The sequence below is a fragment of the Rhinolophus hipposideros genome (genome assembly GCF_964194185.1).
Source record: "Rhinolophus hipposideros genome assembly, chromosome: 20".
Classification (NCBI taxonomy): Eukaryota; Metazoa; Chordata; class Mammalia; order Chiroptera; family Rhinolophidae; genus Rhinolophus; species Rhinolophus hipposideros.
The window spans coordinates 17,311,394-17,335,098 of NC_138066.1; the positions used below are offsets into that span (position 1 = coordinate 17,311,394).

The window sequence follows — 23,705 nt, forward strand, 5'->3', positions numbered from 1 at the left end:
CCTCAGGCTGCGCCCACATTCCTCCCTCCACCACGGCCCTGCAGCCAAGATAGGGCCCAGCCCAACCCTGGGGTATCGGGCTGCCACTCCCCACTACTGAAGAGACCACACTCTAGGCAGGCAGCTGATATTTTTATTGGCGCTACTTCCCAGTCATCTGGGAACTGATCTGGTAGAACCAGCTACCCTTTCCCCCAACCTGTTTTGGGGGAATGGCCAGGGGTGAGGGACAACCTTCTGCAGGGATTCCCTTTGCATTATATTGCGGGATGGGTGATACACTCCCTCCTGCAGAAGGGAGACACTCAGAAGTTGTACAAATCCCTGCCTCAGGGTATAGGAGTGGGGGTGGTGACTGGGCTCTGACCTCCCTGCCCCAGGCAATGCGGAGGCTGGGCCGCTGGAATGGCCAGTCCAGGCAGGCCCTGGCTTGCCCTGCTCCAAAGTGCTGCTCTCCCAGTGGACACCAAGAGCACATTTTGTAACCAGGCTAGGGGAAAGGGCAGGGTCTACATGGAGCCAAAGCCACCTCCAGCCTTTTTCTGCCAAGGCTCTGAAGACCACCCAGCTTCCAAATATTAGGTCTGGCTTCCAGTTCTAGCTAGGCTGAATCCTGGGGACAATGACTTAAGAAGGGGTGGGGAGGAAAAAGAGAGGTGCTGGGGGAATAGGGTGAGTTGAGTTTTACATATCTAGGGCTTCACTGGTTCTTATACCTCATTGGACACAATCCAGGGGTGCAAGGACTTCATTGGTTCTTATACCTCATTGGACACAATCCAGGGGTGCAAGGACTTCATTGGTTCTTATACCCCATTGGATACAATCCAGGGGGCTGGTGGGTGGGGACAGTCACGCTTCAGGCAGCTGTACTTGTCAAGAACATTCAGAGGAACAGCAATATCAAGGGGTCCACAGGTGTATCCAGCTGCCTCACGGGGGGACTGGCTCATCTGTGATGGCTGGAAGAGTACAAAAGAGAAACCCCTGCAGCCTCCCAGAGGGCAGTGCCTCTAGCAAGTGTCACCCACCTCCACCTCTGCTCCCACACTGGGCGCTGGACTCTGGACCCTGCCACATCAGAAATATTGGTCCAAACTAAACTAGACTGGGGGCAGGAGGAGAAAGGATGTATTTGCGCCCTTGGGAGTAGTGAAGGCAGACCTTCAATGAAGCCCCGAATCACCTACCCTTGCCCACCCCAGACAGGAAGTTCAGTTTTACCCCACAGCTTCTGCTTTCATTTATCTGGGCTGTGACCACTGAGGATGCGGGTGTGGGTGGGGGCCAGGTGGGTTAACCCTGTTATAACTCACGGCGAACAGCCAGGAGAGTGTTTCCATGGCAACAGGACACAGACGTCACTGTGTAGGGGTGTGTCTCATCCAGCTGCACTGGCCGAGGGAGTCCAGCATCCTCATCCCTCCTTCCCAGTCGACCTCGGGCCCCTTTGCCCCAAGAGTACACTTCACCTTCTGCCAAAGAGAATCCCAAGGAAGGAAACAGGAGGAGGACACAGCTTATCAAGCAACGGTCCTCCCAGATTGCCATACTGGCCCCAATATGAGGTTGCTGAGTTCAGCAGCCCTGAGCATAACCCCCCATCGCCCATGGGCCTGCCCACAACCTTTTCTGTCCCCATAGTGCCCACTAATCACCTGTCCCAATGGCCACAGTGAAGGCATCCCCACAGGCCACCATCGCTATCTTGATGCCCTGGAGACCTTGGACTTGACAAGGTGCCCGGCTGACCCGGCGAGCACTGGTACCCAATTGCCCATGCTGATTGCTGCCAAAAGTGTAGCAGTCACCAGAGGCTGTAAGGGAGGAGAGTGAAGGAAGGAAAGGGGCACCTCAGCTGAGGTGCCAAGCAGGCCAGGAGCGTCCACCTCTGGCCGCCTCTGTGCAGGTCTACTCACCAGTCACAGCAGCTGAATGAGCAGTGCCCAGGTCCACACTCAGCAGGGACTCCTGGTCTAGGGGTGCAGAACCCAGTGGCCTGAAGCTCAGAGCCTCCTCCACTTGCTGGTGCGGAGCAGGCTCCTCCCCCAGGGAGAGCTGGTCCAGGCCCAACTTGTTGAACCTGCAGGCAGAGCCAGAAGCCAAGTCCAAAGGACACAGTTTGTGTGGAGTGTCCTGCCCCCACATATCTGGGCAGGAGCTGGTGCACCAGGGGCCAGATCCCACCCTGGGCTGGACCACAGCTCCGTCAGCCCCGCCTCAGTTCTAATCTCTAATGGGGGTTAGGCAATGACAGATGGAGCGTTAGCAGCCAGGAAAGGCAAGGGGGCAGGCAAGTTGTCCTGGGGCATCTATTTACCTGTTGCTCCCACAGGCCAGGGCTTGTCCAGGCACAGTGAGGATCATGGATGAGTCAATGCCACATACCACCCGCTGGGCTTCCTGTCCTGGGGGCATGGGCACCTGCTGAGGGCAGCTATGGGACTCCCTGGTGCCGAGTCCCAGCCGGCCTACAAGGAGAAACCCCGGGATGGGGTGAGTGAGTGTTAGGGTCGGTGAGGCCAGGAAAAGGACCCACAGAGGCGGTAACAGCGTGGAGTCCACTGATGTTTTAGAGCTGTATCTTCCTGTCGGATTGATCCTTTTATCACAAGATGCCCTTGTCTCTTGCTATAGCCCTTGTTTTAGTCTGTTTTGTCTGATGTAAGTAAAGGCTGTTCCCTCAACCTGAAATGTACATCCTTGGCCCCTCTACCGGTCAAAGTCTTACTTCTCCTTTAAGGCCATGTGCAGATACTACCATTACCTCCCCCTACCATTACCTCCCCTTGCCATTCCTTGGGTGGAACCCTGCCGCTGTCTGTCCTCTGTCATGATGATGTCATCCCTCCCTCCATCAGACTGAGCCCTCCAGGAGGACAGGAGCCTCGTCGAAGTCACCTCTAGTGTCAGTGCCCAGCCTGATGATGCCTGACCCCGACAGGGCCACAATGAATTCTGTTGGCTGAATGAAATCCCCCTCATTACATCATAAGCACCGGAAGGAGTGACATTTTGTTCATCTTGTCTCAGCACCCAACACAGCACTGGTACACAGGTTAGTTGCGTGAATAAATGAATGGAATCGGAGAGAAAAGAGGGAGAAGAAACCGGGCCGTGGGGAAGAAGGTGGGTATAAAGGGGAACACACCATGGCTGGAGGTGCTATGAGGTAGAACAGGGTGGAGAGCTTACCACCATCTCCGCGGCCCCAAGCAAACAGTTCCCGCTCAGTGGACAGGGCCAGCACGTGAGAGGCCCCGCAGGCCACCTGCAGCATCTCATAGCCCAGCAGGGCCTCCACAATCGTAGGCTAGAGAGGGAGAGAAGCAGGGGGACACTATGGATAAGGAGCCTGGACTCAGCATCCCATGTAAGGATGAAGTTGGAGGCTGCAAATTCTCACGAGATAGCTGTCCCTTTAATGCCCCCCACCCCTCCTCACACACACACACTACAACCATTGGGGAAGTCTGGTCTTTCTGTACTTCCGTTTATGCTTCCCAGAACAGGTGTGGTCTGGGGGCTAGAGGGACCTGTGGTTACTGGGGATTCCCCTGCCCCCCACCTGGGTGTCAGCTCTCAGATGTGGGCTCCTTGCCATCTCCCCACTTCTCCTCCCAAGGTACACACAACACCTGCCTGGCTGATGTCATTGAGGCCGCCGTGGCCGAGGCACCCATTGCTGCCACTGCCAAAGGTCATGATGATGCCTCGATCTGGGAAGAGGGGCAGGGAGGAAAGGGACGGAACAGAGATTAGGCTGTTTTTCCAGAGAGACCCATCCAACCTTGGGTTGGAGAAGCAATAAAGTTAGTTGGAGGCTAGGGCTGGAAGAATGGGATAGGGGAGAGATGAAAGACAGGGGTCTCTCTTCCCAAGTGTGTGACTTTGGACACGTGACTTAGCCCTGAGCCTTAGTTCCACATCTGTCAAATGAGGATACCATATCTACTTTTCCGGGCCTGTAGTGACGGGTAAAAGCGACTGTGTAAGCAAACTCCTGGTGCTCAATAACCAGTAGATAGAAGCATTATTAACTGGGAAGTTTGTAAATGACTGGCAAAGAGGCAAGTTGCTCTGGGGGGCCTTCTCAGAGTGGGGTCCCCACAGGGTAGTCTCCGGACAGGCTCACCAGTCAGGCAGGCTGTGAAGAGGTCCCCGCAGGCCACCTGCTTTATGGTCACGCCTGACTGGCCCTCCAGGAACCGTGAAACAAACTGGGGCTGCTGCTGTTCCACTGCCCCCGGAAGGAGAGCACCCCCTCCAGCACCTAGGGGCGGGGCCTGGGGCGATGACAGGGGAGGGAGTGGCTCCTGAGTGCCCCCTTCCTTGTGGTGACCCCACCCCCACTCCACACCCGCCCCAGCCTGCTCACCTCCCACAGGATGAGGCGCCCAGAGCGTGTGACACCGGCCTTCTGTGTGCGTCCAGCGGCCACCTGGACCACCTCTGTGTTAAGCATTGGCAGCCGCAGTGGAGCGCTAAGCCCGCCACCCCACGTGTACACTGATGACAATGGTGGTGGAATGGCTGGCCGCACAGGTCCCCGGGGGACACCTGTGGGAACAGCTCATCAGGCCTATTAAACAGGTGGGAATGGCATGGTGTCCAAGGGGGCCTGGAAGGTCCACTGGCTTACCCCTGCAGCGGGCGCTGGTGGTCCTGACGCCGGTGCTGCCAGGGGCCATGGGTGGCCCGGTGGCCAGGGACTTCTCTGCCCTGTAGGACAGAGGGTGGCATCAGGACACGGACCCTCCCTGGCATTTCCACATGCAGAAATGGAGGACTTGCCCTAAGGGCCCTTCTGCCCCAGCCTTACTATACCCCCACTGGGTGCCCCCTTCTGCCCAGGACCCCCTCCCCCACTCCCTGCACAGGCCTCCGCATGCGGACGCTGCCCACGTCGGTGTGCAGGTTGAGGAGGGCACGGATGCAGAGGGGCTGCGCCATGATGTGGCTGAGCGGTGGCCGCTGTGCCGGCTCCAAGCTGAGCAGACTCAGGACCAGCTGGCGCAGCTCAGGGCTATACCGGTCAGAGATGGGCGCAAAGGTGCCACTCATAATCTTTAGCACCAGTGCTGGCAGGTTCTGTGAAGGCATCAAGTTGGGTGTGCCAGAGCCTCAGGCTAGACTCTTTGGTAACAGCACCCCCAGTTTCAGCCCCAGCCCCTTGTCTGATGGGTGATCACAGCCCTGCAGTCAGGAGCCTTTAGACTGGTGAGGGGACTCCCAGGATGACAGGGGACCCAAACCTTGCTATCAAGAACCTCTGATAGGGGAGCTGCAGCTCTGTCTTCAGAAACCTCAGGTTGTTGGGAAAACTTAAGTCTTGCCCTTAGGAGGGTCCCTAATCTGATGGGAGAGCCCTGCCATTAGGAGTCCTCAGTTTTAACGAGGGACCCAAACCCTACCCTCAGGAATGCATAGTCTGAGGGAAGCCACAGCCCTGCTCTGGGGTCATCTACCAGTCTGATGAGGGCGACATGACTCAGCCACAAGGGAAGAAACACAAAAGCAGCTGGAGCTGAGGACTTCAGGGGAAGGGAGACGGAGCTCTCCCAGTCGATTCCTCAGGGGAGCTTACTCACCGCTGCCTCGAAGGCCCTCTTGAGGCTGGCCAGCTCATAGAGGACGCAGCCCAGAGCCCAGATGTCACTCTTCTGGTTGTAGGGCTTGCCCTCACACAGTTCGGGGGAAATGTAGCATGGAGTACCCACCACCTGCAAGAGGGAAGTTAATATTACAGCCCAGGGAGGGAAGACCGAGGCCCATGTGGAGACAGCTTCTCCCCAAAGCAGGCCAAAGTGCTTCCTCTTGCAGGACTACCCAGCCAGGGGCTAAGGGCCCGAGGTCTTGGGGGGTGGGGTGAGAGATAGGGTTGCAGAGTGCACCTTGGCCCTCAAAACCTCCAGAATCCCTGAGGTCCCCTCCATGCCCAGGCACCGTGTAGGCCTTGCTCTTGCTGCTAAGGATCTTGGAGATGCCAAAGTCGCCAATCTTAACGACCATGCGGTGTTTGTCGAGAAGGATGTTTTGGGTCTTGAGGTCCCGGTGCAGGATGAGGTGGGTGTGCACGTGATGCAGCGCGAGCAGGATCTGAACAAAGAAGTGCAGGATGGTCTCCTCCTCCAGCAAGGAGTTACAGCGCTTTTGGATGAACTCAGCCAGGGTGCCACCTGCAGCCGCAAGGGGCTAGTCAAGATCCAGGCTTTTCCAGGCCTGAGACTTTGCTTTTATAAAACTAAGGACCCAGACAGGGCAAGGACCTGCCAGCATCACACTACTGGGGTCATAACTCTACACCTCTGACCCCCAGCCAAGCCCATTCCAAAGAAGGAAGCTGGCTGATCTATCTGCCTCCTCGCAGAGGTGACAGGCCCTTGGAGCCAGGCCAGTGCAAGGAGTCTGAGTCTGGCCCACCTGGTGCGTATTCCATGGCGATCATGAGGGCCTTGTCCTCCAGGAAGTTCTCGTAGTACTCAATGACATTGGGGTGGTTGAGCAGCTTGAGGACCTGGCACTCATTTTGGGCTGCCTGCCGCTCTTCCTTGGTCATCTGCTCCACTGGGATCTGCTTGATGATCACCAGCTTCTGGTCCGCCTTGCGCAGACACAGGTGTACAATCCTGAGGACACAGAGTACAACAGTGGGTACCATCTGAGCTTCCAGCCACATATCAGGTTGGGCAGACCTGACGACTGGATGGTGACTAGACTTAAGAGAGGGGAATGGCACCCAGACTAAGAGGTCATCTAACTAAGCGCACAGAACTTTGAGTTTCAGAATGGGGAGGACTAACCACAAACTTTGTAAGACCTTGAACAAATCATTTATCTTATTTGAGACTCAGTTTCTCTACAGCCACAATAAGGCAAAGTCAGGATTCATCTTTCTAAATGTCAACTGCCTGGGTTCAAATCCTGGCTCTTCCTCTTACTAGTTATCTCGTCTTGGATTACGTGACATCATCATCCAGAAAATAGAACTGACCTCACAGGTTTTTGAGAGGATCAAATATGAAAATGCACGTAAGGCACTTAGCAAAGTGCCTGGCCTATCAAAAGTGCTCAATGAGTGGAAGCCATTCACATTATTATTTTCTTCCAAATCTGTGGTCAGTGTTCATAAAAGCAGGGTTCTTGTTCTTCACTATATCCCTAGTGCGTAGCCTAGTACATGCCCCAGCACATGGCAGGAGCTCAGTATCTGCTGAATGAACAGACTAGAAGATGATCACCTAAGTATCAACTTTGTATCTCTCCAGTTCAGCCCTCTCCTCTGAGCCCGACTCATATATCCAACTGCCCGTTTTGCATCTCTACCTGAATGACTCACTAGCATCCTAAATTTTAACAAATTCAAAATATTAATAAAACTCTTGATTCCTGCCCCCAGAATCTTTCCTTCCTTAGTCTCTTCCATCTCAGCAAATAGTTATTAAAGCCAGACACCTGAAAATCATGGCAGAATCTTTCCTCCATTTCACACTAACACATCAGTAAATCCTGTTTCTACCTCCAAAATATTGTGAACCCATCCATTTTCCTCGGTGTCCTCTGCTATAACCGTCGGCCCAATCATCATTTCTAGCCTAAAATACTGCACTGCCTTTCAAAATGGTCACTTTCATTCTTGTCAACCTCAAATCTAAACTCCACACAGCAGCCAGCCTGATATTTTTAAAATGCAAATTGTATCAAGACCACATCCTCTGCTTAAACGTTTTCCTTTCCCATGGCAAATAAATTCAACCTGAGCCTACTGGGCCAAAATCTGGTCCCTCCCTCACATTTTATAGCATTCTTCAGCTTGCTCGCCACATTCCAACTCCACTAGTCTTTTTCTCAGTTCCTTGAATATTCTGAATTTTTTCCTCCCGTGAGCATCTTCACATATGGTGTTTCCTCCACCCGAAAAGCTCTGCCATCACCTTCCTCAAGGACTGATCCTCATTCCTCAAGCCTTGGCTTTATACTTCACCTCTCGGAGAGATTTTCCTCTACCACCTCAAATAATTACTTCCCTGGTGTTGTACCTTATTCTCGCAGCTTCTTAAATAACGGCTTTAACAGTGTGTTGTTCATTGTATGTTTTTCCTATAGTCTGTAAGCTCCGAAAGGGAAAAGATCACACCTATTTTGGTCCTAACTGGATACCCATGGCCGAGAGCCTGACATGTACAGTCGGCGCTCAATACCGGTATCTGTTGAAAGAATGAGTAAGGAATCAAAGGGAACTCTGAGGGGTGCAAAGGTTTGCCGGGGCGTGGCCTCCTTAGGGGCGGAGTCTCCCAGCCAGGACTGGGACCGGAAGCCTGGGCGGGGCTTCCCAGAGCAGGCATTCACGCCTTGGGGTTGGAGCTAACCCGGCAATAATTTCGCGGACAGAGTTGGGATTTATTTTCCCTCTCCCCGAGCAGTTTCCTCCCCCAAGAGCCCTGGCTCACCCGAAGGCACCTCTCCCCACCACTCGGATCTTCTCGTACTTCTCCATCTCATTTCCCAGTCACATTTCCGGAACCCCCACACTCAGACGCTGCGCGTGCGCGGACCCGCCCTCTCCAGAGCCACGCCCTTACACTGCAAAATGATTGCGGGGCGGAGCAAGTGGAGCTAGGTGTCGGTTCAGCCTCGCCTCTCTCTCTGCAGATTGGCACCGTTCCTGCAAGCCTGGTCCGAAGGGTCGCTTTTCCAGGGTCCAAGGAAGAAATGGGACGACATGCCATTTCTTGGCGCGCTTCTCACTGGCCTGCACGTAACCAGCTACTTACTTCCCACACCTGTGGCCGCATCCGGCCCTCGCAAAGCTTCCTTAGACTGGAGGGGTGCCCTGCGCAGGCCGAGTGAGGGTGGGAAGCAGGGACATCCTTTCTCTGACCCCCTTTTTGGCTAGTAGTGACGCTGTTTCAGAAAGACAGCGCAGATTCTCATTGGGATGCAGCCTGAACTTGGAGCTTCAGCACCCTCACTTTGTAGGGTAGGGAGCAGGGTTAGTTTCGTACTTGCCTGGGGCGGAACAGGGGAAACCCTGACCTGCGCAAGTTGAATCACCTAGGGAGGATATGATACGGTCCCCAGACTGTCCCGACTAGTGAACACCGCGCTTGTCAGCACACTCAACCCCCAGCTGAACACACACAACCCACCGCAGGGTAATCATCCTTCAAAGCTCAACCAGGGAGAACCTCCTTAGAGGAAGATGGGAGGAAAACAGGTCACTATCTGAAAGAGGGAGAGGAGGAACGACAGCCGTTTGGCCGATATGGGTTCAGGCTTCTGCCCAGAGGTAGGGGGCTAGTTAGTACCAGTGTTTAGGGTCTTGACCAGAAGTGAATTTAATTCCAGGTGTCTCCCCGGTACCTTCTGCTCTGCACGAGTCCACAAAAGCTCAGTTAAGGAGCAAGGGGGTGGTGATTAGCTAAGGGACAGCGTCCCTGTTTCCGAGTGGGTGAGGAATGTGAGGAATGAGGTGTTTATCTTTGCTCCCACCCCACCCTTCGAAAGAGTGCCCAAATCTGCCTATGTGGGATGACCACTAGAAGGGCCTCAGGAGGGCCCCTCGCAGGCTTAGACCCGTGTTGGCTAGTGGACAAAGCTGCCCTGTGAGCAAAGGGGAGTGCAGAGGGGGAGAGCCGCTCATCCGGGACACTCGTGCTCTCACCTAGAAACCGATTGGGCCTTGGTTGACTCAGGATACCTCACATGGGTTAATGTGTAACCTGGGAGCCACCAGGGAGGCCGAGCAAACACGCAAACCTCTTAGTCCCTGGATCTCTGGCGCCTCAGGCTTCTGGCTTTTCCTCCCTCTCAAAGCACCTTTTTCCTCGCGCCCCTCCCCCCCTCTACTCCTCCTCCTCTTCCACTCCCGACTCGGCTCTTAGCCACTCCGGGGTGCGCCGGCGTACGGCCTGCTAACTCTCCCGCAAAAACAACTACCTCATTCCTTTGGAGGCTGGAGGGGATCCCACGCCACAGTGAGGACAGGCTGACACCTAGTGGCTAGAATATGCAACTACTCCAGGACACTGGCCTTAAGAGTGAGGGTCACCCTAGCAGCCGGGACTAACGGGCGGTCTTCCCTGCTCCAGCCTCCTAGGAGCTAGGAGGAGAGAGTTGGGACTGCCTGAGGGAGGATTGTGACAGCAGCTCGGCCCCAGGAGCTCAGGAGCGGGCTGGGAGGAGGGATGGTGATGGGTTAGTCAACAGTTTCTGGGAACCGACTATGTGCCGGACGCGCAGAGGCGGGTAAGCACGTCCATCTCTAGTCTGAAGAAGCTACGGTAGCGTTCCAGAGAAAGAACAGGGTCTGGACAGAAATCGTCGGAGGCGGAGCTCCGATACGTCCCCTGGACCCGGGTTTAAAAGACGTGGGTGTGTGACGAGTCCTGCCCAGCTCTGCCCAGAAAGGAGTTGAGGGCGGAGAGAGTTCTCCCAGTACCCGCCCAGGCGGGGGAGCCGGTGGCCCCGGGGAAAGTGGGGACGCGGGTTAATGAGGCCAAGCGAACCAGAGAGTCGGCAGTCGGGAGGCGCCAGCGAGGGGTACCTCCGTGGGGGTGGTACCCAGGACTGCCCCCTTTCTCCCGAAGTCTGCGGGAGCCAGGCAAGACGCGGGAGGCCCCCCCCTCCCGGGAAATGGGGCTCGCGCCCTCCGCGCAGCAAAGGCGCCCGAGGGGCGGGGGCAAGCGGACTGGGCGGGGCGGGGGCAGAGGCCCTCTGGGAGGGAACGGGAGGAGCAAAGGGGCCTAGAGGGCTCTGCGAAAAACTGTGTGAGGCTGGCGGCCGGCGGGATAGGCGACCGGGGTGGACTGGCTCGAGAAGGAGCCCGGTTCCCCGTACAGCCCGAGGAGGCCGCCTAGAGGGCGGACAGACCGACGGCTGGGAGGGCCAGCATGCCCCCATTGCTACACCCCGCCCTGCCGCTGCTCCTCGGCGCCACGCTGACCTTCCGGGCGCTCCGGCGCGCGCTCTCTCGCCTGCCTCTCCCGGCGCACGTGCAAGCCGACCCCCTGCGCACCTGGCGCTGGCACAACCTGCTCGTCTCCTTCGCCCATTCCATTGTGTCAGGGATCTGGGCACTGCTGTGGTGAGTGAAGGACCGGGGGAGTGAAAGTGGCTAGGGGATCCCGCCGTTCCTCTCCCCATCACGGGGGGCTGAGGTTATGCAGTCTCACATGATTACTTGTAACCAATCGGGAACCGCATCGGCCCCAGGGGAAGAGGATCTCACCTGGGAAACGGGAGACACCTGGGTTTCAGCCAAACCCCTCCTCGGTTCCCAGTCTGTAGTGGGAGCCCAGACTCTCCTGGGACTGGCTTGGGTAATTGTGAGTTGAGGGTCCTTGGGAATGGGAAGGTGAGTGCCTGCCTTCTTCCCTCCCTTCCCAGTGTATGGCAGACTCCCGAAATGCTGGTGGAGATTGAGACGGCGTGGTCGCTTTCTGGCTATCTGCTCGTTTGCTTCTCCACAGGTAAGTCTTGCCCAATAAACATTAAGAAGGTGGAGAACAGGGAGAAACTCCTTAAATCCCCTTCCTGACCTCTTCCCCCATCCCTCCACTAGGGTATTTCATCCACGACACAGTGGACATTGTGGTTAGTCGTCAGACTCGAGCTTCTTGGGAATACCTCGTCCATCATGTCATGGTGAGAAGCAGGGGGTGTGGTATAGGCCCGGTGCTAGCAACTCCAGTCTCAGCTTTCTGAAACTGGGAAGGGGAAGACCACCTTTTCTTAACCCCATTCCCACTGTGCCCTTCGCCTTCCCATGCTGGGATACTAAGGGTTGGCCCTACCTTTGTACCCTTGGTTCATTATGTTGAGGCCAGCAATCCATAGCCTCACCTAGTACCTCCTTAGACTATCAACTCCACGCCGGGATCAAACTTTAATGGTAGTTTCAGTCAATTGTATGTCAGAAGCAGATGGGAAGATTTTCTAGCCCTGTTTGGTAACCTTGGTACTCCCACCAACTTCCAGTTAAAGCCTTAGGGAATGTTTCCTAATCTGTTCTCCCCTTTGCCCTCTAGGCCATGGGTGCCTTTTTTTCAGGCATCTTTTGGAGGAAGTTTGTAGGTGGGGGCGTCCTAACACTGCTGGTGGAGGTCAGCAACATCTTCCTCACTATCCGTATGATGATGAAGATCAACAATGCCCAGGACCTCCTCCTTTACCGGATCAACAAGTATGTCAACTTGGTCATGTATTTTCTCTTCCGCCTGGCCCCTCAGGCCTACCTCACCTATTTTTTCCTGCAATATGCAGGCCAGAGGACCCTGGGCACCTTTCTGCTGGGTATCCTGCTCATGCTGGACATTATGATTCTCATCTATTTTTCCCGCCTCCTCCGCTCTGATTTCTGCCCTGACCGTGTACCCAGCCAACAACACAAAGACAAATTCTTGACGGAGTAAGAGGCACAGAGCCTGGGACTTGTGGCAAGGACAAAAAACACAATCAAGGGAGAACAGCCCCACATGTAAACTGAGATGAACCCCAAACCTGGGGCATCCAGCCTCTCCACCTTTCAAGCCTGCACCCATTATTGAAAACACTAATGAAAACACTCTAAAGTCCTTGTCCTTTCTTGGGCAAGGGGTGAGCGAAGCAGACAGACCGGTTGGACATGGTAGGTGGGTGTGGGGATAAGGTGCTACGTTGAGAGCCAGCCAACCCACACTGCCCTGAAATGGATGCTAATAAAAACTCTTGGTATTGGTTTCATACAAAGCCTCTTCGCCAGAGATAAAGTTAAGGGTTCTTATAAAACTTCTTGCTTGTTCTCTTACCCCTGTGATGGAGACAAGTACTAGTTGTCTCAGGGCAACCCTAGTCTGAGTCACAAATATCTGCTATCTGAGCTCCCACCCACCAGGATTATAGCAAGTATAGTGCCATGATAGAGCTGAGTGTTCCAACAGGGTTATGTACACCAAGAGTCTTGTGTAAACCCTGTTTATTGTGTATAAGTATACCAAAGTATGGCCTCCCCCCAGCACAACCAGAAATCAACATAAAGAGACAAATATACAGTGAAAAACGTTTGTATTTAGAATTAGCCAGCTGGACTCAGTTTAGATGATCCCAATCTGAAAAACAAAAGGGAGCTTTGTTACTAGGAGTTGAAATGTGAAGATTAAGCTGGAATGTCATGATTAAAAAGCAAAATGTGGGCACAGGGCAGGGCCTATTAAAGATAGGAGTGCAGTCGGTCAGTTACGACTAATCAGCAAAAGTCAGGCTTTGGTCGGAAACAGACACACCATTTGCACCCAGGGGGTGGGTGTTAAGGAGTTCCTAGCAAAGGAAGCTTACTTTGTTGGCAACATCCAAAGCATCGTAGTCAGGAGCCAGCCGAACATATGCCTTCTTCTCTCCATCAGGCCTGGGGTGGAGGAGAAAGGCTTTGTTAGTCCCCGTAGCCTTCACTGCCCCAAGAACCTGCCCCATCTCCTGGCGCATCAGCGGTTCCTTTGTTCATGTCATTCTTTTCCAAATAGTGATTTTTTTTTTCCATCATCTGCGCAGGAGGGTAGGGAAGCCACTAAGCTACAAAGCCAGCCAATTCCCTTTTATGGGAAACACCACAGGACATTTACATCCAGGTAATTTGACATTTCACTCTAGGGCTCACCACTGTCTAGAGGTAGGAATCAAGAAAATGAGCCCCAACCCCACATGTAAATTAAGCCCTCCAGGCAGGACAGCTGTTGATTCCTCAAAAGCCCATAGTCCAGACAAAGGACTAGAACTACAGCAGGGGTTGCTCATTTCCCAAGGCTTACACACTGAAATCTAATTCTGACCCCAAAAGCATCAAGGAATTTCATGCCGTTCAGGTTTCCTGGCTCCTGACTGAGGCCCCGGCCTCCTCCCCATCCCATGGGGCCCCACTCACCTGATCAGGGTGTTGACCTTGGCCACGTCAATGTCATAGAGCTTCTTCACAGCCTGTTTGATCTGGTGCTTGTTGGCCTTGACATCCACAATGAACACAAGTGTATTGTTGTCTTCTATCTTCTTCATGGCCGACTCGGTAGTTAGGGGGAATTTGATGATAGCATAGTGGTCAAGCCTGGGGAGGTAAAATGGGGTCACCTGGCCTGAGCCCAGAAGGGATGGGCCCTCTTTTGGAGTCCAGGTGCATCAGACAATGTGGTAGGAATCATTTTTGTCAGACTTTGGTCGCTTAACAGTGTCATCATCTGCACCCTGAAATGTAGGGACCTGGAGCCTCGGCCTGAGAGTAGAACCATACGCAAGTTCTTTCACTTGAAGGGCTTTCATCCTTTAAGTGATTATAGAATCATCTTTGAGTTCCAAACCTTCATTTTTTTATTTGATCTCGTTTCTAAAGGGCAAATTTCTGGATGAAATTTGAGATTTGAGAAGTTGAACAACTTACCCCAAGAGTACAAAGCTAGACTACAGCAGCTTGAAACCCAGGCTTGGGTTCCAAAGAATGTCCTTTTCTATGAGGCTGGATAGACCATTTCTGCCCACTCTGGTTGCGGAAAATTGGTTTAAGGGTCATCAATTCTTGTGAGCAACTTTTATTTACAGTTCAGGTTAAACTTAGTGGCCTGAGCACACCTATAACACAGCTTTCCCCCTGATATTCAGAGAAGCAAGGCTCTCTACTTACAGACACCACCTTTCCATTTTGAAGCTAGAGATCAGGTCTCACTCAACCTTTCATTAAATTCTAGGTCCAAATGGAGCCAACAAGTCTCATCAAGTGCTTTCTTTCACAGACACAACCCACACTTCTGCCTTTTCTTAGGAAGCAGTGGAAGAAGCAGAAACCCATTGGTGGCAACTACCATGGCTCTAATCTGTGGTCCCTAAATTCAGTTACTAACAGCAGCATGACACCAAAATACTCAACTGCCCTAACCTTTTGCCTATTTCCCCCTAACCATTACCCAAGTGTAAAAAACAGAGTGAATGCAAGAAGTTTCCATACACCGTTTCAGGACTTCGCTGCCCAATGCAAATGAATGGATTTCCTTTATCAACCTAGAACTACCCCACATCCTACAAATGCTATGAGGAATGAACTAAACCTGGAACTCCCAAAACAAAGAATATCTAAGTCCTACGCTGTACCCCCAAGAAAGAGGACTTTAAAACCCCGACAACATATAAAACCATAATTGAACAATTAACCTTGGCAGTAACTCTGGGTTGTTTTAAACAATTCCTGCCAATGTTGTAAAAACACCTTGTTTTTAAATAGGGCATGAACAACATCCCCCATTAGGGAAGAACGTTAAGCACTAATGTTTTTGAGGAGCTATGCTCTAAGTTTGGTAAGTTTCGTTAATCACCAGCGGAGGGTACGCAAACATCAGTTCAAGGGTTCGGGGCCAGTACTGACTTGTTTCTCCTGGGAGCGCTCTTCCGGGGGTATTTAGGCTGCCTCCGGAGCCGCAGTGTCTTGGGCCTTCGGAAGGTGGGTGACGTCCGGATCTTCTTTTTTTTGTGGCTGTGGACGCCTTTTAGGACGGCTTTCTTTGCCTTCAAAGCCTTCGCTTTGGCTTCGGCTTTGGGAGGGGCAGGGGCTGAGACGGAGAGAAAATGAGGGCGCCGGATTCAGAAATCGATCACTTCCGGCCTCAAGACCGGTAGTGGGCGCCCCGGGCCACACGTGCATCAGTGGTTCCTTTGGAGACATCATTAAGTCTCAGGTGGTTAAAATCTTTCCATCATATGCACGTTACTGGGGGCAAACGTGGAGTCAATTCAGGGGTACGACTTAACTAGCAATGATCGAACGCTTCATACTTGTCAGGACGCGTGCTGACAGTTTTACATATTCCAACGCACAGCCACCCAGGGACGGCACGTAGCTCCCGTCTAACATGAGATAAAAAGGGCACTAATTCCTCATAGGTCTGGAGACATGAAGCTCCAGCCCGTGGATACGTATAGTTCCCGAGAGTCGACTGTCTGGCTGTCGGCTTGCCTCCCAACCCTCTTTACTACAGCCCAGCCCATGGGGCTGGGCCCACGCGCCGCAGCGTGGCCGAAACGCAAGGAGCAGCTTCGCAGCTGACACCCCAAGTCTTGGCCCAGTCGCAGTCCTTTCGGTTCGTTTACTCTGCGGGGATCCCCAGCCAGACAGCTGTGGCACCCCAGACCCAACACACACCTTCCTTCTTCGCTTTCGGCGCCATCTTCGTGAAAAGGGTTTCCGAGACCCGTTCCCATGGGCTTATAGAGCCACGTCTCACCGAAGACTCGCGATGCTTCTTCCTTAAAGCTGATTGGGTAATCTGTAGCGCGGCGCCCGCCGGGAATGGTAGTTAGGTTTCATCTCCTCGGGAGAAGGACTAAGCATGCGTCACCCCTCCCCTCGTTAGACAGTAAAGCTTCTTGGGGGTTGTAGTTTTTTGGAGACCGTGTGTTTATGCTGCCGCGAGTGTACCCCGCTGTCGCTCGGGTCTGGTCCTGCGTGCTTCCCATCTTGAGCTACTTCAGGGAAGAGGATTGCAGTTCCAGGAGACAGCCAGTAGCACTGCAAACTAAAATGAATATAGTTAAGATTGACTCAGGGAGAGTGAAGCAAAGTTCTAGAACTTTAGAGCAGAATTTGTCAGGCCCAACACCCTCGAACATTGGTGGAAACTGAGGTCAAAAGAAGAGACGTGACTTGTCAGTAACGGTGATTTGCTGGCAGAAAAAGTCGAGTCAGGTAGAGGGGAGGAGGAACGTATCAGAGGAGGTAGAAGGTGGCCACAGCGCCCGTTTACCTTGACAGTCAGATTTTATGCGTTTTCTCGATAATACTCTTGAAACTCTACCAATATTGCGAACAGATTTCTGCAGCATTCGCTAGTTCTTCTTGTGAACAATTCCATTCACAGTCCCCTCCCTTACAACAGTCTTCCTTCCCTGCCCCAGTCATCGTTGCATCTTCAAATTCAGTTCCGGACACACAGCGCGGTTTGTTGTAACGCTCCTGTCGCTTCTCTGAGGGTCTGTGTCTACCCCGCCTTCACCCCGCCCTGTCTATCTTCCCCCTCGCCTCTTGGAACCCGATTTCCCGTCTGACGGTGAGATTTGTTCTGTGCTACCCCCTCTTCTACCCTGCAGAACTGCAACATGGAAAAGTTGTCCTTGGGAAGATCCCAAAGGGGTCAGCGCGAAGAACGCCCATCCCAGAGAGGAGCCCCGGGTTCCGGAGCCGTGACCTCCCTCCGCAAAGGGCGGAGTTGCCGGTCCATCTACCCTCCTTTTATCTCCATCCAGGCAGGCAGTTTGGTCTTCAGCCTCCGCACCCCTTAATCTACCAGATGGCCTTCGAGGAAAAGACACCAGACCTCGGACGTCTCTCTCCGTGGTGGGCATCCAGCCCCGACCGTGGCACCCCTTTTACGCCCCCCCACCCCACCCCCCAGGGCCCAAGGGCGAGCGGGGCCGACTCTATGAGTCACGTCCTGGGCCTGGAGTTGAGGAGGGAAGCGCCGCCTCTCCTTGGGCCCCTTTTCTCCTCCTTTATCCCTCCCGCCGCTCCTGCGGCAGCCAGATGCTGAGCAGCAATCCCCGCTCCCCCGTCACTAACTCGGCAGGGTAAGGGTCTCTGTGGAGGCGCAGCCGGGCACCGAGGTGCGGGGCACAGCGACCTGGAGTTCCCGATCAGGGCAGGTTGCAGCCTGGATGGATGGGGGCGGGCCTGGTACCCAGTGAGGCGTGCAGCCGGGGAACCTGAACTGGGGCAATGCAGGGAGGAGGAGAGGAGGGGGAGGCTGGGGCCGGCTGAGAGGCCCGGAGCTGCCGGGAGAGGGGCAGGGGGCGGCCCTTCTCCAGGAATTTCCGGGGATCAGGTTACAGCGCTCGCGGAGGGAGAGCCGAGTGGGACGGGACGCGAGGCCTGGCAGCCGGCTGGGCCCCTCGCCCCCTCCAGCAGCCCGCCGACTTCGCAGCGCTGTTCCTGCCCACACTGACCCCGTGTGGCGGGGCCGCTCCGCGTCCCCGGGCCCTTCTGTTATGGTGGGGCCGCCTCAACCCCGAGTTGTCGTCGGGTCTCCGCGGCCTCGAGTTATCGTAGGAACTATCCGGCCTCGAGTTATTGTAGGGTCTGCGCGGGTCCGGGACCCCCCGGACGGGCCTCCTCGCCCCCACTTGGCGGCTGAGGGGTCTCCACGCCCCCGCGTCGTCTTCGGGACTCCCCGGGCTCGGGTGATTGTGGGTTCGCCGGGGCCGCGGGTGATTGTCTCATCCCCGTGGCCTGCGGTGGTCGTAGAGTCCCGAAGGCCACGGGATCCCGTAGGCTCCCCGTGGCCCCGCGTTATAGTCGGGACACCTCGGTCTCGGGTGATTGTCGGGTCTCCCCGGGCCCAGGTCGCTGGGGCAAATCAAGCCTCCGCGCCTTCTCTGGGCGCCCCGCGAGGCCGCAGGCAAGATGAACATTCTGGCGCCGGTGCGGAGGGATCGCGTCCTGGCCGAGCTGCCCCAGGTAGGCGCCAGAGCCACGTCGGACTTCTGGCTTCGGTGGTGTCTGGGCGGGGAGGAGGCGGCACCAGACCAGTTAGAGGCTTGGGCCCAGCCCTGCAGCCCAGCTAGGCCTGCTGCTTCTGGGTGGTCCACTCCCCACCCCCAGCCCCGGGCAGCTTGGCTGTGGGACAAGGCCAGGAATGGGTGAGTCCCACCCTCTTGTATCCCTGTCAGTGCCTGAAGAAAGAGGCCGCTTTGCACGTGCACAAAGACTTCCACCCCCGCGTCACCTGCGCCTGCCAGGAGCACCGGACAGGCACCGTGGGGTGAGTTGGAGACACCCAAAACAAAGAAAGGAAGTCTCAGGAAACTGCAGTCAAAGCAAGGGTAACATCCACTCTATTGGGGCTCTCTATGGCAGCCTCTACCAGTGATATGGTTAGCCCCCCTTTTTATGCCCCTGTGTTGATCTCTTTCTTCCCAGCGAGGTTGTGGTGAGTCCTATGCGATGGGGTTGGGCAGTTAAATTTCTGACACAAAGAAGCTGTCCAACATGAGGGGTGGTCACCAGCTCAGTTTTCCACATACCTAATCTATTTGAGCCCCAGGGCAGGAGCTGTGCCTTTAGGGATGAGTCCCATTGCGGGTAAAAAAAAAAAAAAATGCTAATAACAGTTGCCACCATTAATGGAGCACTTACTGTGTGCCAGGCAGTGTGTTGGATACTATTACTGTCTTTTAGTAAAAACAAAACACCATTACTTTTAAGCTGTATCCTGATTTCAGAGATGTTACAATGTAGGTATGTATGTGTGTGTCTGTGTATGGGGGGAAGATATGTTTCAAAATATGAAACATTTATCTCTTAACCTTCACAACAACCCAATAAAATGTACTCTAAATCTCCACTTAACAAATGTTGAAACTGAGACAGGCTAAATAACATGCCAAATGTCACACAGCTAGTATGTGTGAGAGCTGGGATTCAAATGCATGGCTCTCTGATACTGAAGCACAAAACACTCCTTGCCAGCACATTTGTCTAGGCAAGCTGCCTAGGAGGCCTTGTCTATGACAACTGCAGCCTGGGTTACCTGATGGACCTACTAGGGAGAATTGGGACTCCCTAGACATGAAAGAGCTACAACCCATTCCTCCTGTCTCCTCTTGTGTCCAGCAGATTTAAGATCTCCAAGGTCATTGTGGTGGGGGACCTGTCGGTGGGGAAGACTTGTCTCATTAATAGGTAAGAGGGTGCTAGAGCTGAGCTGGGTTGGGCTGGGCAGGGTGGGGCTGGGCCTAGCCAGGTAGGCTGGGCTCAGAGCCACAGCATCTGGTACCCCCTTAGGTTCTGCAAAAACACCTTTGATAAGAATTACAAGGCCACCATTGGAGTGGACTTTGAGATGGAACGATTTGAGGTGTTGGGCGTCCCCTTCAGCCTGCAGCTGTAAGTGCTTCCTGCACCCCTTTCAGCCATTTCTTCCTCCAGCACCTAAACCCCACCTATTGCCCACCCCCATACCTGTGTTTCACCCCCCTTTCCTCCCAGCTGGGATACCGCTGGACAGGAGAGGTTCAAATGCATTGCCTCAACGTACTACCGAGGAGCTCAAGGTAAGGGGCTGAGTGAAGTGGGGAGGGTGGGTACACCTGGCCTCTAATCTAGGGCTGAGGGTATTGTGGAAATGAGCCAGGAGCGCCCTCCCTATCACCCTGAGACTGTTTCTGCCTCTTTCCAGCCATCATCATTGTCTTCAACCTGAATGATGTGGCCTCCCTGGAACATACCAAGTATGTGGGGATGTTGAAATATAATGGGGCTCTGAGAAGAGAGAGTTCAGGAAAGATGGGTGATCAGGGGCATGGTAGGGAAGGGAAGAATGCATCTAGGAGCAGAGAGAGGGTAATTGGGCATACGAGTGTCAGCGGAAGGATCCTGTCCCACTCACTCATCACTCTGCGTCTCCCATCTGTGGCAGGCAATGGCTAGCTGATGCACTAAAGGAGAATGACCCTTCCGGCGTGCTTCTCTTCCTCGTGGGTTCTAAGAAGGACTTGAGTGTGAGTGTGCCAGTGGGGGGACTTCCCAACTTGGTGAGGGAACCCTCCGCCATCTGACTTTGACTTTCCCTAAGACTCCTGCTCAGTATGTGCTAATGGAGAGAGATGCACTCAAGGTGGCCCAAGAGATGAAGGCTGAGTACTGGGCAGTCTCATCTCTCACTGGTGAGTAAGAGGCTTCAGGCCTTCCGCTGTGGCATGCCTGCCTGTCAGTTGTGCCCAATGACCCCAGGCCTAGAACTGCCCCTGAGCACCGATCTGCTCCCTGTGTTAGGTGAAAATGTCCGGGAATTCTTTTTCCGAGTGGCGGCGCTGACCTTTGAGGCCAACGTGCTAGCTGAGCTGGAGAAATCAGGGGCCCGGCGCATTGGGGATGTTGTCCGTGAGTGCCCGCCTGGATGAGGGTGGCAGAGCTCATGGGGAATCTCCAATCTCTGATTCACATATTTCCCACCCTTCTTCAGGCATCAACAGTGATGACAACAACCTCTACCTAACTGCTGGCAAAAAGAAGCCCACCTGTTGCCCATAAGGGGAGAGGGACTGTCCAGAGACTGCCCAACCCTGGGACACTGTGCCACCTTGACTCCCCCAAGAGTTCTACCCCTGGACATTTGCACTGACTGTTTTTCCAGACCAAAGAACTGCCCCTTGGTGGCAGTACCCCCAGAGGACCATGCTAGTCACTTCTTGCCCCTAGGCACCATGCCAAAGACTGGATGCCCCCCCTCCTTCAGGTGCCCTGTGGTGGGGAAGTGGTCCCTGCTGCTTTTGCTCAGCTTGCTGGGTGGGCCCTTAGTTACGACGATGCTTAATGATCCCAGCCTCACACTGTGCCTTATGCATTAAAATTTCTATTGTTAGCAGTTTGGAGGTAGGAGTCGTTTGTTGGGGATGAGGGATGTGGAATGGGCAGGGCTGTATGGCAGTCTTGGAACTGGAGCCTCCTACTGGGATGATGGCCATTCCTGGCCCCAGGGCAGGCCTCAGGCAGGCTGGGAGCTCAGGGACCAGGTTTGGGGGTCTGCACTGAACATTCACTGGGTGAGATCTGAATTGTTGACTTTGATACCTCTTTCCTTTGGTCTCTTCCCACCAAATGTGTCTTCCTCCTTGGTGCTTATACCCAAATTTCCACCATTAGATAACATTTTTAAGGAGGGTGTGGCTCACAGTGGCTCATGCGGGGATCGAATTGGCAACCTTGGTGTTATTAGCACCACGCTCTAACCAACTAAGCTAACTGGCCACTCTTATTTTTCTTTTTTTTTACCCTACTCCTGCCTTCCCTTTAAAATACACTTCACAGTGAGAAGTGATTGAGCTTTGGATACTTCTTGGGTTGCACAGAAGGCCCAGGGTGGGTAGGGGCTGGGCTTTTATTCGAAAGATGTGCTAACATCTAACTATATTAATGATATAAACATAAAATTATGAGTGGTATCTGTTTACATTTGAAAACATGATTAAATAACTAAGTTTAATAAATAAGATGTACATTTTTCTCTCTTTGAAAAAAGAAAAGAAGACACGCTCTGAAGAGCACCTGCATTTAAATCCTTGAGGTCCAACCTGGGACATTTAGGCAAAGAACTTATCCTCTGTGCCTCAATTTCCTCATCTGTAAAATGAGGCTAATAATACTGATGAGGTTTTGTAGATGAAATAAGATAGAGCACACACATAGAAAGAGGTCAAAAACCTTAACTGTTATAATTATTTGCAGGAAGAGTGACCAACAACCTAACTCACTGTTGACATCTGAGACAGAGTGTAGTCACACAACAGCCTAGCCAACTGTCCCTTCATGTCTTTCCTTAAGGAAAGAAGAGTTTGTGAGATTGTGCCTTTCTGGGACTCTGTTCCATCCTTGTGTTTACACTTTATGTCTCTCTGGTCCCCAAAAGATGGTTTGCAGCCAAAGACGGGTTGCAGATATCTCATAGGAGATACAACCTAAGCCAGGCGGAACCGAGTGGGGACCCCAAACGAGCTGCTTTAGACAGGTATGGGAAGGGGCCTTGCCTCCCTTCCCCCTGCTTCGGAAAGTGTTGCCGGCTCTGGCTTTCCCCTTGCATCTGTTTCCACTTCTCTCAACGGAGTTGTTACAATGTGAAAGACTTGATCCTGAAAAGGTACAAGCTTTAAGTAAAAACATCCTGGAACCTTGTGCTTCCGCTGTTTCAAGACAAAGGGTAATTGGAATAAACATTTTCTGTTATGGTGTCTGAGCCTCACAGACCGTGTAAGAAACAATGTTGCTTTCTTGTAGTTGGAGACCTATCAATAAAAACCTCCAGCCAGCTTTATTTTGGGCTCCAATCCTCTGAGACTGAGAGACCCCTGGCCTTCAGAGAGATTTAACTGCATTGAGTCTCTGTTTCTTGCTTAAAAACTTAACCCAAACCGCCCCTTCTCGCATTCTCACTGCCCTTGTTGCGCAGGACGCAACACCAGAGCTATAGATGGGCTGGAAGTACGTCTCTCAGACATCTGGACCAACAATGGAGGGACATGTGGCCTGGTGTCATTCTGGGAGACCATGGAGGGTCAAGATCAGAACACAGATCCTGGCTGCCAATCAGCAAGTGCTCTGTCCCTCCTATGCCTGGTTCCATTCTCAGCCAGCTGCTTTGGAAGGGTTGGCTTTTCTGCACACTACCCGTTCTGGCTTCCCCTCCCCTGCTGTTCCAAGAGCTGGAGGGTCTGGGCAAGTAGCCCTATAGTAACTCAGGTTGCTGGGTCTGGAGGAAAGTGAAGGTTGGCATCATGCAGAGCAGTCATCTCCTTGGATGACTGGAGAAAGCTTTCAAATACCGTCCTTTCTTTTCCTTCCTTTGAGGCACAACCTGACTTTGGAGGCTGCTGCCTAGAGAAATTGAGGGGCATGATGCGTGGAGTGTTGGGAAAGCAGTTCTAATATTTTTTCACACTCTCCTGGAATTGTTTGATCCATCTCCATTCCTTCACAGGACTGCACACCTCACCCCTTGCTTTGCGTGCATGTGTGAAGCTTGCACCACAGGACAGCTGTGTTTGTGTTGCATAAAGTGTCGGGGGCAGAGGTATGGTTCTGCGTTCTGGGTAGAGTCTTTGAAGGGCACGTGCATGTGTGTTGTGAGGTGAGTAGATTTTTTTTATGTGCGCCCCCTGTGCACTGTGTATGCAGTGTGTGTGCTATATTTAAGGGTGTGTATAGTAGG

The 23,705-nt window shown here is 53.5% G+C and overlaps 4 protein-coding genes across 8 annotated transcripts; 2 read left to right on the forward strand and 2 right to left on the reverse strand.

Moving 5' to 3' along the window:
• Window positions 1–110: 110 nt before the first annotated feature.
• On the reverse strand, window positions 111–8,525 carry NEK8 (NIMA related kinase 8). The gene is made up of 15 exons (XM_081027778.1): window positions 8,451–8,525; window positions 6,424–6,629; window positions 5,947–6,179; window positions 5,592–5,723; window positions 4,883–5,091; window positions 4,643–4,722; window positions 4,379–4,560; window positions 4,136–4,286; window positions 3,643–3,719; window positions 3,196–3,313; window positions 2,321–2,471; window positions 1,920–2,083; window positions 1,659–1,817; window positions 1,317–1,475; window positions 111–962 (listed from the first exon to the last, which is right to left on the reverse strand). Exons 1-15 carry the CDS (start codon window positions 8,495–8,497, stop codon window positions 934–936), a joined length of 2,097 nt encoding a protein of 698 aa, XP_080883904.1. The 5' UTR covers window positions 8,498–8,525; the 3' UTR covers window positions 111–933.
• Window positions 8,526–10,141: 1,616 nt separating this feature from the next.
• TLCD1 (TLC domain containing 1) lies at window positions 10,142–12,764 on the forward strand. 2 transcript variants are annotated; one of them, XM_081027809.1, is made up of 5 exons: window positions 10,391–11,086; window positions 11,389–11,471; window positions 11,564–11,646; window positions 12,030–12,184; window positions 12,265–12,762. In XM_081027809.1, exons 1-5 carry the CDS (start codon window positions 10,893–10,895, stop codon window positions 12,353–12,355), a joined length of 606 nt encoding a protein of 201 aa, XP_080883935.1. In that variant the 5' UTR covers window positions 10,391–10,892; the 3' UTR covers window positions 12,356–12,762. The 2 variants fall into 2 exon arrangements, with proteins under 2 accessions (XP_080883934.1, XP_080883935.1); XM_081027808.1 differs by having other exon boundaries at window positions 10,142–11,086; window positions 12,030–12,764.
• Window positions 12,765–12,942: 178 nt separating this feature from the next.
• Window positions 12,943–16,499, reverse strand: RPL23A (ribosomal protein L23a). 2 transcript variants are annotated; one of them, XM_081028820.1, is made up of 5 exons: window positions 16,154–16,499; window positions 15,380–15,563; window positions 13,898–14,074; window positions 13,315–13,384; window positions 12,943–13,088 (listed from the first exon to the last, which is right to left on the reverse strand). In XM_081028820.1, exons 1-5 carry the CDS (start codon window positions 16,176–16,178, stop codon window positions 13,074–13,076), a joined length of 471 nt encoding a protein of 156 aa, XP_080884946.1. In that variant the 5' UTR covers window positions 16,179–16,499; the 3' UTR covers window positions 12,943–13,073. The 2 variants fall into 2 exon arrangements, with proteins under 2 accessions (XP_080884946.1, XP_080884945.1); XM_081028819.1 differs by lacking the exon at window positions 12,943–13,088 and having other exon boundaries at window positions 13,166–13,384; window positions 16,154–16,229.
• On the forward strand, window positions 16,476–21,984 carry RAB34 (RAB34, member RAS oncogene family). Of its 3 annotated transcripts, XM_081028813.1 has the most exons (13): window positions 16,476–16,980; window positions 17,098–17,140; window positions 17,254–17,344; window positions 18,346–18,460; window positions 18,673–18,764; window positions 19,619–19,684; window positions 19,787–19,888; window positions 19,991–20,055; window positions 20,181–20,232; window positions 20,421–20,502; window positions 20,577–20,667; window positions 20,777–20,884; window positions 20,967–21,984. In XM_081028813.1, the coding sequence occupies exons 2-13, from the start codon at window positions 17,107–17,109 to the stop codon at window positions 21,032–21,034; spliced, it is 966 nt and encodes a 321-aa protein (XP_080884939.1). In that variant the 5' UTR covers window positions 16,476–16,980; window positions 17,098–17,106; the 3' UTR covers window positions 21,035–21,984. The 3 variants fall into 3 exon arrangements, with proteins under 3 accessions (XP_080884939.1, XP_080884941.1, XP_080884940.1); XM_081028815.1 differs by lacking the exons at window positions 16,476–16,980; window positions 17,098–17,140; window positions 17,254–17,344 and adding an exon at window positions 17,450–17,574 and having other exon boundaries at window positions 18,248–18,460; XM_081028814.1 differs by lacking the exons at window positions 16,476–16,980; window positions 17,098–17,140; window positions 17,254–17,344 and having other exon boundaries at window positions 18,256–18,460; window positions 19,616–19,684; window positions 20,967–21,369.
• The last annotated feature ends 1,721 nt before the right edge of the window (window positions 21,985–23,705 follow it).

What these genes read in the sequence shown, in the direction of transcription:
- NEK8 (XM_081027778.1), bottom strand. Translation starts at nt 8,497, where the DNA reads ATGGAGAAGTACGAGAAGATCCGAGTGGTGGGGAGAGGTGCCTTCGG. An exon ending in CACCAGCGCCCGCTGCAGGG is followed by an intron (nt 4,561 to 4,642) that starts GTAAGCCAGTGG and finishes CTGTTCCCACAG; the next exon opens with GTGTCCCCCGGGGACCTGTG. An exon ending in CACTGTGGCCATTGGGACAG is followed by an intron (nt 1,476 to 1,658) that starts GTGATTAGTGGG and finishes TCTCTTTGGCAG; the next exon opens with AAGGTGAAGTGTACTCTTGG.
- TLCD1 (XM_081027808.1), top strand. Translation starts at nt 10,893, where the DNA reads ATGCCCCCATTGCTACACCCCGCCCTGCCGCTGCTCCTCGGCGCCACG. An exon ending in GCTCGTTTGCTTCTCCACAG is followed by an intron (nt 11,472 to 11,563) that starts GTAAGTCTTGCC and finishes TCCCTCCACTAG; the next exon opens with GGTATTTCATCCACGACACA. An exon ending in ACCTCGTCCATCATGTCATG is followed by an intron (nt 11,647 to 12,029) that starts GTGAGAAGCAGG and finishes TTTGCCCTCTAG; the next exon opens with GCCATGGGTGCCTTTTTTTC.
- RPL23A (XM_081028819.1), bottom strand. Translation starts at nt 16,178, where the DNA reads ATGGCGCCGAAAGCGAAGAAGGAAG. An exon ending in GCCGAAAGCGAAGAAGGAAG is followed by an intron (nt 15,564 to 16,153) that starts GTGTGTGTTGGG and finishes TCTCCGTCTCAG; the next exon opens with CCCCTGCCCCTCCCAAAGCC. An exon ending in AGCGCTCCCAGGAGAAACAA is followed by an intron (nt 14,075 to 15,379) that starts GTCAGTACTGGC and finishes TTACCTCCCCAG; the next exon opens with GCTTGACCACTATGCTATCA.
- RAB34 (XM_081028813.1), top strand. Translation starts at nt 17,107, where the DNA reads ATGGAAAAGTTGTCCTTGGGAAGATCCCAAAGGG. An exon ending in TCCTGGCCGAGCTGCCCCAG is followed by an intron (nt 18,461 to 18,672) that starts GTAGGCGCCAGA and finishes TATCCCTGTCAG; the next exon opens with TGCCTGAAGAAAGAGGCCGC. An exon ending in GTCCCCTTCAGCCTGCAGCT is followed by an intron (nt 19,889 to 19,990) that starts GTAAGTGCTTCC and finishes CTTTCCTCCCAG; the next exon opens with CTGGGATACCGCTGGACAGG.